The sequence below is a fragment of the Otolemur garnettii genome, unplaced genomic scaffold (genome assembly GCF_000181295.1).
Source record: "Otolemur garnettii isolate 467f Iridium unplaced genomic scaffold, OtoGar3 scaffold00026, whole genome shotgun sequence".
Lineage (NCBI taxonomy): Eukaryota > Metazoa > Chordata > Mammalia > Primates > Galagidae > Otolemur > Otolemur garnettii.
Window position 1 is genome coordinate 211,923 of NW_003852421.1, and position 14,189 is coordinate 226,111.

A 14,189-nucleotide genomic window follows, 5' to 3' on the forward strand; every position below is an offset into this window, starting at 1 on the left:
AATTGCATCTCCACCCATCTACCAAGTTGCCCAGCCAGGAGCCTTTACCATCTTTCAAGACTCACCCTTGCCCTTCCTCATCCACATTCAATCAAACTTCAAAACCTGTGAATTTAAGATATATATCCACACAGAGATACATACACATACATACATGTGTATATATATATATGTATATATATGTCAAGATGCATCTTCAACCTGTCACCTCTCTCTGCCCCCCTGGCCTCTGATTAGTTCTGGACCCTCCTCATTTCTGCTCTAGGCTCCTCCAAAGGTCCACTATCCCTGTGGCAGCCAAAATGACCATTCTAAAAAGCAAATGTGACCCTCTCACTCAGCTATTAAAAATCCTCCCTAGACTCCCCATGGCCTTCAGAATAAAGTTCAAATTCCCCAGGTGCAATATGAGGTCCTTCAGGACCTGTCCCTCATTCTCTAGCCTTATCCCTTCCCCTCCTCCCTTGTCAGTGTGTTGTTACGCAGAGTGAGTAGGTGCCACACTGGAGGCATCATGATTTCTGTACCTTCCGGTCTATTCATACTCCCTGCCTGGAATCCTCCCCTCAAGTCCTCCTTCCTATTTTGGATCTGACCATTAGGCAAGTGGATATCTAGGCCAGGACCAGAGACAGAGATTTAAAAGATATCTGCAAACAGATGCTCTTTACCTGCTAATTTTTCTGGACTCAATAAAGCGTTCACAGATCTTTCATTCTAGTCACAGCTATGTTACCAGAACCCCTGTACTTCTTCTTGAATAGCAATTATCACTTTTTATTTAATTTAATTAATTAATTAATTAATTTTTGGTGACAGAGTCTTAGTTTGTCGCCCTCAGTAGAGTGCTGTGTCATCGTAGCTCACAGCAACCTCAAACTCTTGGGCTTAAGCGATTCTCTTGCCTCAGCCTCCAAGTAGTTGGGACAATACTCTGGTTTCTCTTTGGGTTGTATAAATCTTTCACCTTTTACCAGGGAGCTGGGACTATAGGTGCCCACCACCATGCCCAGCTATTTTTTCAAGACGAGGTCTCGCTCTGGCTCAGGCTGGTCTGGAACCTGTGAGCTCAGGTGATCCATCCGCCTCAGCCTTCCAAGTGCTAGGATTATAAGCATGAGCCATTGTGCCTGGTCTCACTTTGTGTTTTAAATTACTTTCATTAAATTGAACTCCATAAAGGCAAGGGCTGTACATGTATTTGCCTTTGTATTAAAATCCAGGGCTCAGTGCCTATAGTTCAGCAGCTAGGGTGCCGGCCACATACACTAGGTGGCGGCCACATACACTAGGTGGCGGGTTCAAACCCAGCCCGGGCCTGCCAAACAACAATGACACCTACAACAACAATAACAAAAATAGCCGGGCATTGTGGCGGGTGCCTGTAGTCCTAGCTACTTGGGAGGCTGAGGCAAGAGAATTGCTTAAGCCCAAGAGTTTGAGGTAGCTATGAGCTGTGATGACAAGGCACTTGATCAAGGGTGACGTAGTGAGACTCTGTCTCAAAAAATAAAAATAAAATAAAATTCAGGGCAAGCTATTGTCTTTACCCACATAATCCATTTGTCCTATCTACCAGCAGGTAGCCTTCTTATGAATTTTGTCTTTGAACTGCAGACATTTAAATGCTATTTGATCATCTATACAATGGAAGATGTCAGCTCCTTGTCACAAAGTCATTCCTCTCCTACAGAATGAGGCAGCTGTACTGCAAGCACAGCCTCAGCAGAGACAGATTAGCAATCTCATCCACATTCTTTCACCTTCCTGTCTGGAAGAGGGCGGACCTGAAAAGACGTCTCATTCTAGGCTCCTCTTTGCTTTCTAGATGCTCTCTGTGAGCAGCAGCTGATAGTGTGCATCCAGAATGGGAATAGGCCAGACATAAGCGACATCAAGCACTGCCCACCGGAGGTCATTGGACTCATGGAGCTCTGCTGGGAAGAAAATCCAGAAGCTCGGCCAACATTTCCTGGTAATGACATCTCTCCTGACTTAGTAAGAGGTAGCCTATGTGGTGATTTTCCTAGTAAGATGTCAGGACCTTGGTTTGAGCCTTCAGAGAGCTGAGTTCCACTTTACTTGTAGATTCAAACTGATTTTGTGGATTTCAAATATTCAATGAAGAGATACTATCTTTCTTCAAAGCATGAAGGCACATAGGCCTTCTTGTTCTTTTTTTTGTAATTAACTTTTAAAATTAGGTTAACAAACCCATACTATTAAATTGAACATTGTAACGCTTTTTAAGTGTACAAGTCTGTAGCATCAAGTACAGTCACACTGTTGTGTGGCCATCACCACCACCCATCTCTGGGGCCTCTCCATCTGCCCAAACTGAAACTCTGTCTCCATTAACCAGTAACTCCCCTCTCCCCTCCCCTAGCCCCTGCCCCTGCCCCATTCTACTCCATCTGTCCCTATGAATTTGGCTACCCTGGGTACCTCATATGAGTGCAATCACACAGTTTTCATCCTTTTGTGTCTTATTTCACTTAATGTAATGTCCTCAAAGTTCATCCATGTTGTATTATCTCTCTTTTTTTTCCCTTTTATTAAGTCGTATACACATAGGTATTATCTCTTCTTAAGGGTGAATAATATTCCACCCTGTGAATAGATCACTTACTTTTATCCATTGATCTATCTGTGGGCACTTGGGTTACTTCCACAAGCCTTCTCATTCCTTAGCTTCTTGTCCTTCTTTCCCCTCCCCTGGTTTAGCTAATATCTTTATTTTTTTATTTTATTTTATTTTATTTTATTTTGAGACAGAGAAATCTGAAAGAAATCAGGTGAGGAAAAAAGATATGGTAGGAAGGCACTAAGGAGCCTGCAAAGCATTTTGCCCTCATTTTTCTGCTATGAGAAATAGAAATGCCCTGCCCACCACTACCACCGAAACGTTAGAGAGGTGCTTTAACTGTGCATTTGCTTATGTGCTCAGTCAGCATTAATTTTCTCCTGCCTTAGTATCTTCTTTCATGCTTTTTTCACTTTCAAAAATTAAAGTTCTCATTATTTAGGTAATTGTAATGAATTCACATGCAATTATAAGAAATAATGCAAAAAGATCACACTGACTCTTCATTTGCATTCCCCTTGTGAAATCACAGTACAGTGTCCCAACTAAGATACTGATATCAGTACTGTCAGATACAGAACATTTCCATCACCACAGGGATCCTGTGCTGCCCAGAAGGTAGCCACACCTATGCCCCTTCTGTCCCTCCCCTACTCAATCCCAAACAACCACTAGGTGTCTGGTTCTCTAGTTCTATAATAAAAGAGGGAAACATGCGTAAATGTTATGAGTTCTGGTTTTATGAATGTAGTTTTGTTTTTTTAAGAAATTGACAAAATTTGTTCAGAATGGATGTACCATTTTATATTCAGTGAGTGTGGGATCCAGTTTCTCTGCATCCTTGCCAGCATTTGGTACCTGGGCCACCCACTTTTCTGCCCAGCCAACTACAAATTTGGGTATTCTTATTACCCTTTACCTTAAATTTGGTAATTTATTCATAGAACCAGAACTCACAACATTTACGTATGTTTCCCCTTTTATGGTAATAGATACAACTCAGAAAGAGCCAACTGGAAGAGATGCTTAAAACAAGGTACAGGAGGGGTGTATGTGCATAGCTGGAATGCCCCATGCCAGCACTCCGCCCTCCCAGGGCTTCTGTGTGTTTACCAACCTAGAAGGTCACCAGACTCCACCATTTAGGTAGGAGGTTTTTTTGGTGTTTTTTTTGTTTGTTTTTGAGACAAAGTCTCACTATGTTGCCCTTGGTAGAGTGCCTTGGCGTCACAGCTCACAGCAACCTCCAACTCTTAGGCTTAAGCAATTCTCTTGCCTCAGTCTCCCAAGTAGCTGGGACTACGGGTGCCCGCCATAATGCCCGGCTATTAGATAGGGGTTTTTATGGAAGTTTGGTTATGTAGACATGACTGACTGAGTCAATGGCCATTGGTAATGAACTTAATCTCCGGCTCCTCTCCCCTCCCTGGAGGTCAAGGGATGATGCTTCAAGTTCCAACCTAATCAAGGCTTGGTCTTTCTGATGACCAACCCCATCCTGAGGCTACCTAGCCAGCACCCCTCACCTCTAACCAAAAGACACTCTTATTATCTTAAGATTGCAGCAGCTGCCTGTCATGAACCAAATTAGACGTAAAGATCAAATATTTACCTTTTATTATATCATGTGTCTTCTTTCTCCCACCCTGATTTTCCAAGGTGTTTTCTTTCATTATTTCCTTTCTGGTTAAAGAACTTCCTTTACCCATTCTTTTAGGGTATGTCTGATGTCAAGAAAGTATCTTAGTTTTCCTCTGAGAATATCTTATCTCTCCTTCATTTTGGAAGGATATTTTTTGCTGAATGTAAGATTGTGGGTTTGCAGTTCTTTTCTTTCAGTACTTGAAAAGGATTGTGCCTCTGGCCTTTGTGGTTTGCATTGAGAAATCCTCTGTCATACTAATCGTTTTTTTTTTTTTTTTCTTATAGGTAAGGCATTCTTTTTCCCCAGCTGCTTTCAATATTTTTTCTTTGCCTTTATTTTTCAGAGGTTTAGTTATTATTTGTCTTGGTGTGGATTTCTTTGGGTTTATTTTGTTTAGGATTTGGTTAGCTTCTTGAATCCATAAGTTTATGCCTCTTGCTGTCTTTAGGAAATTTTCATTTGTTATTTGTATGAGTACTATTTTAGCCTCACTCTTTCTTCTTTCCTTCTAGAATTTGGATGACATTAAAAACTATATTTTTTGTTATAGTCCCCCAGTTGCCTGAGGCTCTATACATTTTTTTCTCAGTTATTAATTTTCTCTCTTGTTCAAAATGGGAAATTTCTATTATAATCTTCCAGTTTACTCATTTTTCTCTGACCCTTCCATTCTACTGTTGAGCCTGTCTACTGAACTTTTTATTTTGGTTATGTATTTTTTTTTTAGCTCTAAAATGTATATCTTCTCTATTTGCTGAGACTTTTCTATTTTTTTATTTGTTTCAAGCGGGTATATAATTGCTTACTGAACCATTTTTATCATGGCTGCATTAAAATCTTTGGCACTCTTAACATTGTGGTCACCTTGGTATTGGCATCTATTGATTATTGTTTTTTGTTCAGTTTGGGATCTTTCTGGTTCTTAGTATAATTTGTGGTTTTCTTCTATTGAAACTTGTACATGTCCTTACTATGTTTGGAATTCTGGATCTTCTTTAAGCCTTCTGTTTTAGTTGAACTTTTCTGACATTGCCCTGGGAAGGGAAGGGTGGCTGCCACCTTATTAGTGCCAGGTAGATGTAGAAGATCAGGTTATGCACTTGGGCCCCATTCACACCCAAGTCGGAGGGCCCCTCTTCACTGCTGGTCAAGGTGAGAGTTCTGGCAGTCTGCGTAGTCTTCCACTGACGGATGTGCCTCATTGCTACTGGACAGAGGTAGAAGTCCTGGCTCTCTGCTAGGCCTCTTCTTACACTTCCTCAGTGGAGAGATGATGGGGTATCTTGTTAATGCTGTGAGGGGTACAAGTTAAGGCTACCCTGTGGTCTGTTGATACCAGGAGAGTGAAGAGGCTCATCACCTGTGGAAGGCAGGACAGTCCTGGCCTTCTCTGACATCCTGGTGGGGTGCTGGGGTGTCTTGTTAATATCATGTGAGGTTGGAAGCCTAGGCTCTCCACTTGGCCTTAGCTAGTGCAGGCCTTGGTAGAGCCACAGGTCTTGTTCTCTGCTGGTTGGCTAGAATAGAGTGGTTGTTGTCTAAAGGTTTTCTCCCATCCAAGTATCAATCAGACCCTACACTGCTTAGCTTCCAAGATTAGATGAAATTGAGCACATTCAGGGTGCTATGGCTGTTGACTGACTAAAGGTTTTCTGACTTGGTAGGCTGCCCTTGCTCAGTTATTTGGCTAGAAAGAACAGGCTTTTGATGGGGCTTTTTTTGTCTGTGCCTAATGATGGTTCCAGGTTTCCCTTTTCAACTCCACATCTGGGAAATGTGAAGCAAAGAGAAAATCCAGTGAACCCACCATCATTTGTTTCTTCAGATCCTGAGGTCTCTAGTTAGTCTGCCTTCTTTTCTCCTTTCAGAGTCTCTGTATGTTCGTTTTATATATAATTTATCTAGCTAGAGTTTTTTATTGTACTCAGCAGAAGAAATGAGAAAAAGTATGTACACTTTGTCTTCCTGGAGCTAGAAGTTTTTCTTTTCTTTTAAGGCTAATAGCTCTAACCCATTATACCAAATCCTTATTCTGAGTGTTCCATCCTATCATAAATTTGGTAACAGAGGGACGTAAGCATGGAGTTTACCTGCCCTTGTTCACATGGAGGTTGACTCTCACAAGGTAGGGCTGGTACAACCCTGTGCTACAACCAGAGAAACTACTATACATCCTGTTAGGACCAGAATTAGCCTATCCCTTGTTCTGTTCTCCTGATTATTAGTCTCATTAGTGTCTTTATTAGATTTGGAATTTAAATTTTTATTTTAATGCTTTACCCACTTCAGATTGAGGTAAGTAATGCAAAGACAATAGATTGTTAATTTGTTTTTTTTGAGACAGAGTCTCACTATGTCTCCCTGGATAGAGTGCTATGGCATCACAGCTCACAGCAACCCCAAACTCTTGGGCTTACACTATTCTCACCTCAGCCTCTCAAGTAGCTGGGACCACAGGCACCCGCCACAATGCCTGGCAATTTTTGGTTGTAGTTGTCATTGTTTGGCAGGCCCAGGCTGGATTCGAACCCACTAGCTCTGGTGTATGTGGCTCGTGCCTTAGCTGCTGAGCTACAGGCATCGAGCCAGATCATTAATATTTTAATTTTCTGTTAGCAAATACTTAAAAAACTTAATGTGCTATTTTTTTCCATATAGGCATTGAAGAAATATTTAAGCCTTTTTATTTAAATCAATTAGAAGAAAATGTAGAAAATGATGTGAAGAGTTTAAAGGTAGGTAACATAGCAGATGCTCAAAATACTAACATATCAAAATGTGTTTTATCAATCATGAAAACTAAAGCAATGTAATTTATTATCAAGATTTAAGGTAAGCTAGCTTGGTGAATGCATAAAACAAATGAGCAATTGTAGGGAAATATTATTATATTGGCATACTGGGCCAGTTTCTTCATCAAAATGGATGAAATGGGCTCGGCGCCTGTGGCTCAAGCGGCTAAGGTGCCAGCCACATACACCTAAGGTGGCAGGTTCCAATCCAGCCCAGGCCCGCCAAACAACAATGACGGCTGCAACCAAAAAATAGCCAGGCGTTGTGCGGGTGCCTGTGGTCCCAGCTACTTGGAAGGCTGAGGCAGGAGACTCGCTTGACCCCAGGAGTTGGAGGTTGCCGTGAGCTGTGATGCCACAGCACTCTACCTAGGGGGACAGCTTGAGGCTCTGTCTTAAAAAAAAAAAAAAAAATGGATGAAATGAGAGAAAATATATATAATAACATGGAAACAACAGCACAAGATCACTGGGGAAAAAAATGGAAGTACCGTAAGTGGATCAATCATTTTTAAGAATTCATGAAAGATAGACAACAGAATTCTATCTGCTGAGGCATATAACAGGGAAAAGAAATACTCACCCAAAACATAATGCAGAGGAAGACATGCTAGAGAAGTGATTCCTATGTCAGTGTACAGGAGTGACAGCACAATCACCAGGGACGCTGACAGGTAGAGTCATTTGGGAACCACGTTTATGTTATTTAGAAAAGTTAGCTTCTCCCGTAACTTCCCTTGTGCTATGCAACAGATGGCAGCAGCAACTGCCTGAGGCTGAAATGGTGAGTTTGGTGTCTGGGGTCACAGGTGTGTCAGAGAGCCCAGGTACCAACTAACCAACCAGGAGGAACAGAGCCCCCCTGTTACCCTTACACACTCTGGAATTGAGCCACGCTATAACTCTTTCAGTAACATACCCAATAATCATGAAAGGGAGACTATAGGAAGTAAAACAGGCAAGCAGAGACTTTAAAATACAAAAGGCCAGCACAGTGGCTCACACCTGTAATCCTACTACTTTGGGAGGCTGAGGTGGGTGGATTGCTTGAGCTCAGGAGTTCAAGACCAGCCTGCACATGAGTGAAAGCCTGTCTCTACTAAAAATAGAAAAATTAGCTGGACTTAATGCTGGTAATCCTAGCACTCTGGGATACCAAGGCTGGAGGATCCCTGAGCTCAGGAGTTCCAGACCACCCAGATCAAGATACCCCATCTCTACTAAAAATAGGAAAATTAGTAGGGTGTTACAGCATAGACCTGTAGTCCCAGCTACTCGGGAGGCTGAGGCAAGAGGATCGGTTGAGCCCAGAAGTTTGAGATTGCTGTAAGCTATGATGCTATGGCACTCTAGCCTGGAGCAACAGAGTGAGACTGTCTCAAAAAAATAAAAAGAAAAAAATACAAAAGAAGATGAGAATCAGGCAAGGTAGACACCAAGGCAAAAAAGCATTACCTCAAATGATCAGGAATATTTCATAGTGCTAAAAGATTTAATTCACAAGAAAGGTATAAAAACTTTAAATATAAATATACCCTTAATCATATGGCCTCAAAATATACAAAGGAAAAGTTACAAAATTCAAAGAGCAATAGCCAAATTCACAATCCACAGTCATAGTTGGAGATTTTAAGACAAATCTCTTTTTAGTTGACACAAAAGACAAAATTAGTAAGGACATAGATGATTTTAAGAACATGATTAATATACTTGACCTTATGGAAACATATAAAACACTGCACTTAATTAGTGCCGAATACCTGCCATTAAAGGCTTTTCAAAAATTGAACTTGTATGGAAAAAAACAAAGCAAGTCTTCACCAACTTAAAGGGACTGTAATAGTATAAAGAATGTTCTCTGACTATATTTTAACTATGCTAGAAATTAATGAAAAAAAAAACCCATGTGGTTTTACCTGGGTACAGTGGCTAAACACCTGTGATCTGAATGACTTAGGAGGCTGAGGCAAGAGTATTGCTTGAGCCCAGAAGTTTGAGGCTACAGTGAGCTACATCATACTCCGGCCTGGGCAGCAAAGCAAGACCCTATCTCTTTTTGAAAGGAAAGAAGGAAGGGAGGGAAAGGAAGGTTGGTTGAAGGCAGGCAGGGCAGTATAGAAGGGAAGGTTGGTTGAAGGAAGGCAGGCAGGGCAGGGCTGAAAGGAAGGTAGGTTTAAGGAAAGTTTAAGGAAGGTGTGATGAAAGGGGAGGGGAGGGGTGGAGCAGAGAGGAGGAGAGGAGGGGGGAGGGGAGGGAGGGAGGAAAGAAGAAAGGAAGATTTTAAATATCTCTTGGGTCAAAAAAAATCACAATAGAATTTAGAAAATACTTTTAACTGAAGGCTAAAAAAAAATCTGCATGTTAAAAATTATAAAATGTATTTTGCAAAGGAGTACTTAGTAATACAACCTTAAATACATATTATATATTAGAAAATTAAGGCTTAGAGCTATAGTTCAGTGGTCAGGGTACCAGCCACATACAGCAGAACTGGCAGGTTTGAACCTGGCCCGGGCCTGCTAAAACAACAATGAAAACTACAACAACAACAACAAAATAGCCAGGCACCTGGCAGGCACCTGTAGTCCCAGCTACTTGGGAGGCTGAGTCAAGAGAATTGCTTGCCCAAGAGTTTGAGCAACTGTGATGCCACTGCATTCTACCCAGGGGGACATACGGGATTCTGTCTCAAAAAAAAGAAAATTAAAAGGCTGAAAATTAATCATTAATCATTTATCTGAAGAAGATAATAAATTTAGAGGAAGTAGGAGTAAATAATAAGGAAAAAAGCACAAAAACATAGAAAACAGCTAATAGAGAACTGAAAAAGCCAAATGTTGGTTCTCTGAAAAGGCTAATAAAATTGACTAATTGAGACTGACAGAAAAACAGAGACAAGATTGAAATAATGAACTATGAGGTATTATTACAGGTCCTGGAGACATTAAATGATATTAAGAAATATTAGGGACTAGACACAGTGGCTCACACCTGTAATCCTAGCATGGAGGCCGAGGTGGGTGGATTGCTTGAGTTCTGGAGTTCCAGACCAGCCTGAGCAAGAGCAAGACCATGTTTCTACTAAAAGTAGCAAAACTAGCCGGGTGTTATGGCAGGCACCTATTGTCCAGCTACTCAGGAAGCTGAGGCAAGAGAATCGCTTGTGCCTAGGAGTTTGAAGTTGCTATGAGCTATGCCGTCATGGCACTCTACTCAGGGTGACAAAGTGAAGCTCTGTCTCAAAAAAATAAGGAAAAAAAAAGATATTAGGGATAACTTTTGGCTAATTAATTTTAAAATTTAGATAAAATGGAACAATTTCTAGAAAAATATAACTTAACAAAACTGACTCAGGATTATTCCTGTAACTATGAAGAGAATCAGTGATCAATCTTTTTGCAGTTTATAAGCATGATGATTAGGTGTTCACATGTGTGTGTGAGATGGGCCTCCCTCAAACCTTGTTACGACACTGGCATATTACCCATCTGACGTAAGAAGAAAAAAAAAAGAATCAGTGATCAAAAAATCTTTCCACAGAGAAAAATCTCACAACCAGATAGCTTATCAGTAATTTCTACCAAATACTTAATGAAGACATTATCCCAATCTTATATATGCATTTGTCCAGATAACAGAAAAGAGAAAACTCTGCCAAACTCATTTTTTGCTAGCATAATCTTAATTCCCAAAACTGGAAAAGAAAGTGCAAGAAAGGAAAATTATTATTTAATAGTATAAATGTTATTTAACAGTATAGATGTAAAATCTTATTTAACAGTATAGATGTAAAAATCCTAAATAAAATACTATAAACAAACTGAGTCCATCAACGTACAAAAAACCAACTTGGGTTTATTCCATCCAAGAATGCAAAGTTAGTTTAACTGTAGGAATATTTGTCATTATAATTCATTCTGTTATCTTATTAAATGAAAACAAAATCTTTTCAAGAGATTAAAAAAAACTTGATAAAATGCAATATTTATTCATGATATAATAGTATTAGCAATTCAGAGAAAAATTTCTTATCTGATGATAAGATATTAGGAAACAACCACAGCAAACATTGTACTTACTAACAAAATGTTAACAGCTTTCCTTTGAGCTAATGTATGAGACAAAGATACTTAGCACCCTCATTTCTGGTGAGCATAGCCCCAGAATGGGAGAGGCAAGCTGCAACACACATGTAACTGACAAGGGACTTGGGTGCATACGGAAATCTTATGATCAAAAAGAAAAAGAAGGGCAACCCAAATAAAACATGGACGGAATATTTGAATAGGTCCTTCCCCAAAAAGAATATTCAGACTAGTAATTAGGGAAATGCAAATTAAAAGCACAGTGAGGTAAAGTTTCTACAGATTGGTAAACATGGCAAAACATTTCTAAAGGACATGAAATGATGAAATGTGTTTATGGATGGAAAGACTTGATACACTAATGCTGTCAGTTGTCCCTCAAATCATTTATAAATGGACTGTAATCCCAGTTAAAAGGCCAACCAGATTCCCTATGGAATTCAATGGCTGATTCTTAAATTTGTATGAAAGGAAAAAATGTACAAAGATAGCCAAGAAAATTCTGAAGAAGGGTATTAGAACAATATGCTATGATGGTAAGTTTAATGAAATAGGTTATAATAGAAGAGTCTTTTGCAGGTTGGGCTCTCCAGAAGCAGTCCCCAGGTAGAGATCTGGGTGGACAGAAGGAACAGGAAGCAGGGGTGGGCAGGGGACCTCCAAAGGCAATCAAGCTTGACAGAGAGCATTGGCCACCTCACAGGTGGGAGAAGTGCAAGTGCAAAGGCAGTCAGGCCTGACAGAGGAAGTTGGGAGCAAGTGTTGCCTCTGGGGTTTGTTCCTAGTTAGACTCTCATGGCCAGGGCTTTTTATACCCTTCCCTTTCAATGACTGGGTGTGGGAAGGCAGTTTACAGCTGCTTCAATGACTGAAAGCTCATAGCTGCAGGCAGTTTGCTGACTCATCTCCTTCCTGGTAAGGAGGCAGCAAGGTCCTTTGACAGGAAGACTGGGAGACACACCTCTTTTACTACAAAGCTGAAAAGTGGTCCATGTATGTTTCTTAAGCTACACACAGATTCACAAGGCAGAAAAAGATTATTGCATTTGATCTCATGAAAGTGAAAAGATGGTTGAAAAGGAGAAATGGTGTGTAGCAAAGTATTAATATCCAGAATATTTGATGCGGTACCTACAAATAAAAACCAAAAATGACCCAAAAGAAAAAAACAGGCTAAGAACATAGACAATTTGAAAAAGAAACATATTGATCAAGAAACTTCAGCTCGGCGCCTGTGGCTCAAGTGGCTAAGGTGCCAGCCACATACACCTAAGGTGGCAGGTTCAAATCCAGCCCGATCCCGCCAAACAACAATGATGGCTGCAACCAAAAAATAGCCTGGCACTGTGGTGGGTGCCTGTGGTCCCAGCTACTTGGGAGGCAGAGGCAGGAGACTCGCTTGAGCCCAGGAGTTGGAGGTTGCTGTGAGCTGTGATGACACAGCACTCTACCCAGGGGGACAGCTTGAGGCTCTGTCTCAAAAAAAAAAAAAAAAAAAAAAGAAAGAAACTTCAAGAAAGATATTTGCCTTGCTAACAGAGTAAAACAAAGTGAATCAATTATAATTTCAAATCCATTAGATTGACATTTTTGGAAAATTGGTAGTATCAAGTGTTGGTGAAAATGAAAAATAACAAGCAGCGTCATGCAGTATTGGTGAGAGTATAAATTGGTGAAGGTCACTGAAATTTGAAGCATCTATTAAACTTAAAAGCCCATAACTTTTGCTACAGTCTACTTTGAGGAGTCTGTCCTGCTCACTATTGTGCTCAAAGATGTAGCTTCAGTTCTTTGCACCTTAGTGTGTAAGAGTGAAAAATTGGGAACAACCCAAATGTCCATAAGTAGATGCCCTAAATTGTGACTCATCTAAGCCATAGAATACCATAGGGCATCCCAAAGGTTACACATGGGAAAATGGGAAATTGTAACTAAATATGCCTTATTTACAAAATATTCATTATGAAATTTTACAGATAGGTGACCAACACATTTACACTGTATGTTCCAAAATACGAAAGGTTTGAGAGCCAACCTGATAGCACAGGTGGAAAATGGCACACCTAACACCTTTGCTTTCTGAAAGCTCAATGTTTCTTACACAAAATTATTAAAAATGTTATATAAAATTATCTTCAGGCTATATGTATAAGTTGTATGCAAAATATAAATAGGGCAGGGTGTAGTGGTTCACACCTCTATTCCCAGCACTTTGGGAGACTGAGGCAGGAAGATTGCTTGGGGCCAGGAGTTGGACACCATCCTGGGCAACTTAACAAGACCCCATCTCTATTTAAATTTTTTAAAAAAAAGAGAAACAAATGAATTTCATGTTTAAACTTGGGTCTCATTCCCAAGATATCTCGTTATGTATATGCACGTATTCCAAAATAAATAAAAATTGGAATCCAAAATACTTGTAATCCAAAGCATTTCTGATAAAGGATATTACTTATTCATTCATCTGTTGATGGATGCTTGAGTTGTTTACATTTTTTGGCTACTGTGAATAATGCTTCTACATTGGTGTAGAACATTGGTGTACTAATGTCATTCCCTGTGTTTAATTTCTTTGGGGTATATAGGAGTAGAGAAGTGTAAGATCATACGGTAATTCTGTGTCTAACTTTTGAAGATCCATCAAGCTTTTTGAAGAGCCAAAAAACCAGTTATTTTTTATTATAGCCATTCTAATGGTGGTTTTGACTTCCATTTCCTTAATGGCCAGTGGTGTTGAGCATCTTTTCATGTGCTTATTGGCCATTTGTATATCTTCTTTGGAGAAATGGCTATTCAATTTCTTCACCCATTTTTGTAGAAGTTATTTCTGTATTTTGAGTATTCAGACCTATATGATTTGCAATATTTTCCCATTCTGTGGGTTGTCTTTTCACTCTGTTGGTAGTGTCCTTTGATGCACAGCAGGTTTTCATTTTGATGTAGTCCAGTTTATCTATTTTTACTTTCGTTACTTGTGTTTTTGGCGTCATAGCCAAGAAATCATTGCCAAGACCAGTGTAATAAAGATTTCTCCTTCTTTTCTTCTAAGCATTTTATAGTTTTAGCTCTTTTTTTTTTTTTTT

At 40.0% G+C, this 14,189-nt stretch overlaps 1 protein-coding gene and 1 non-coding gene across 4 annotated transcripts in view; both read left to right on the top strand.

The window, feature by feature from the left end:
* Window positions 1-14,189, top strand: part of RIPK1 (receptor interacting serine/threonine kinase 1) — a 39,899-nt gene that overhangs the window by 17,174 nt on the left and 8,536 nt on the right. For all 3 annotated transcript variants that reach the window (XM_023512347.1, XM_023512346.1, XM_012804230.2), the window contains 2 exons: window positions 1,829-1,975; window positions 6,888-6,964. In XM_023512347.1, coding sequence (XP_023368115.1) covers window positions 1,829-1,975; window positions 6,888-6,964 — 224 coding nt within the window. The remainder of the gene's footprint in view (window positions 1-1,828; window positions 1,976-6,887; window positions 6,965-14,189) is intronic.
* Window positions 10,412-10,515, top strand: LOC111724826. The gene has a single exon (XR_002773043.1). It is a non-coding gene; the product is annotated as a small nucleolar RNA U13 (small nucleolar RNA).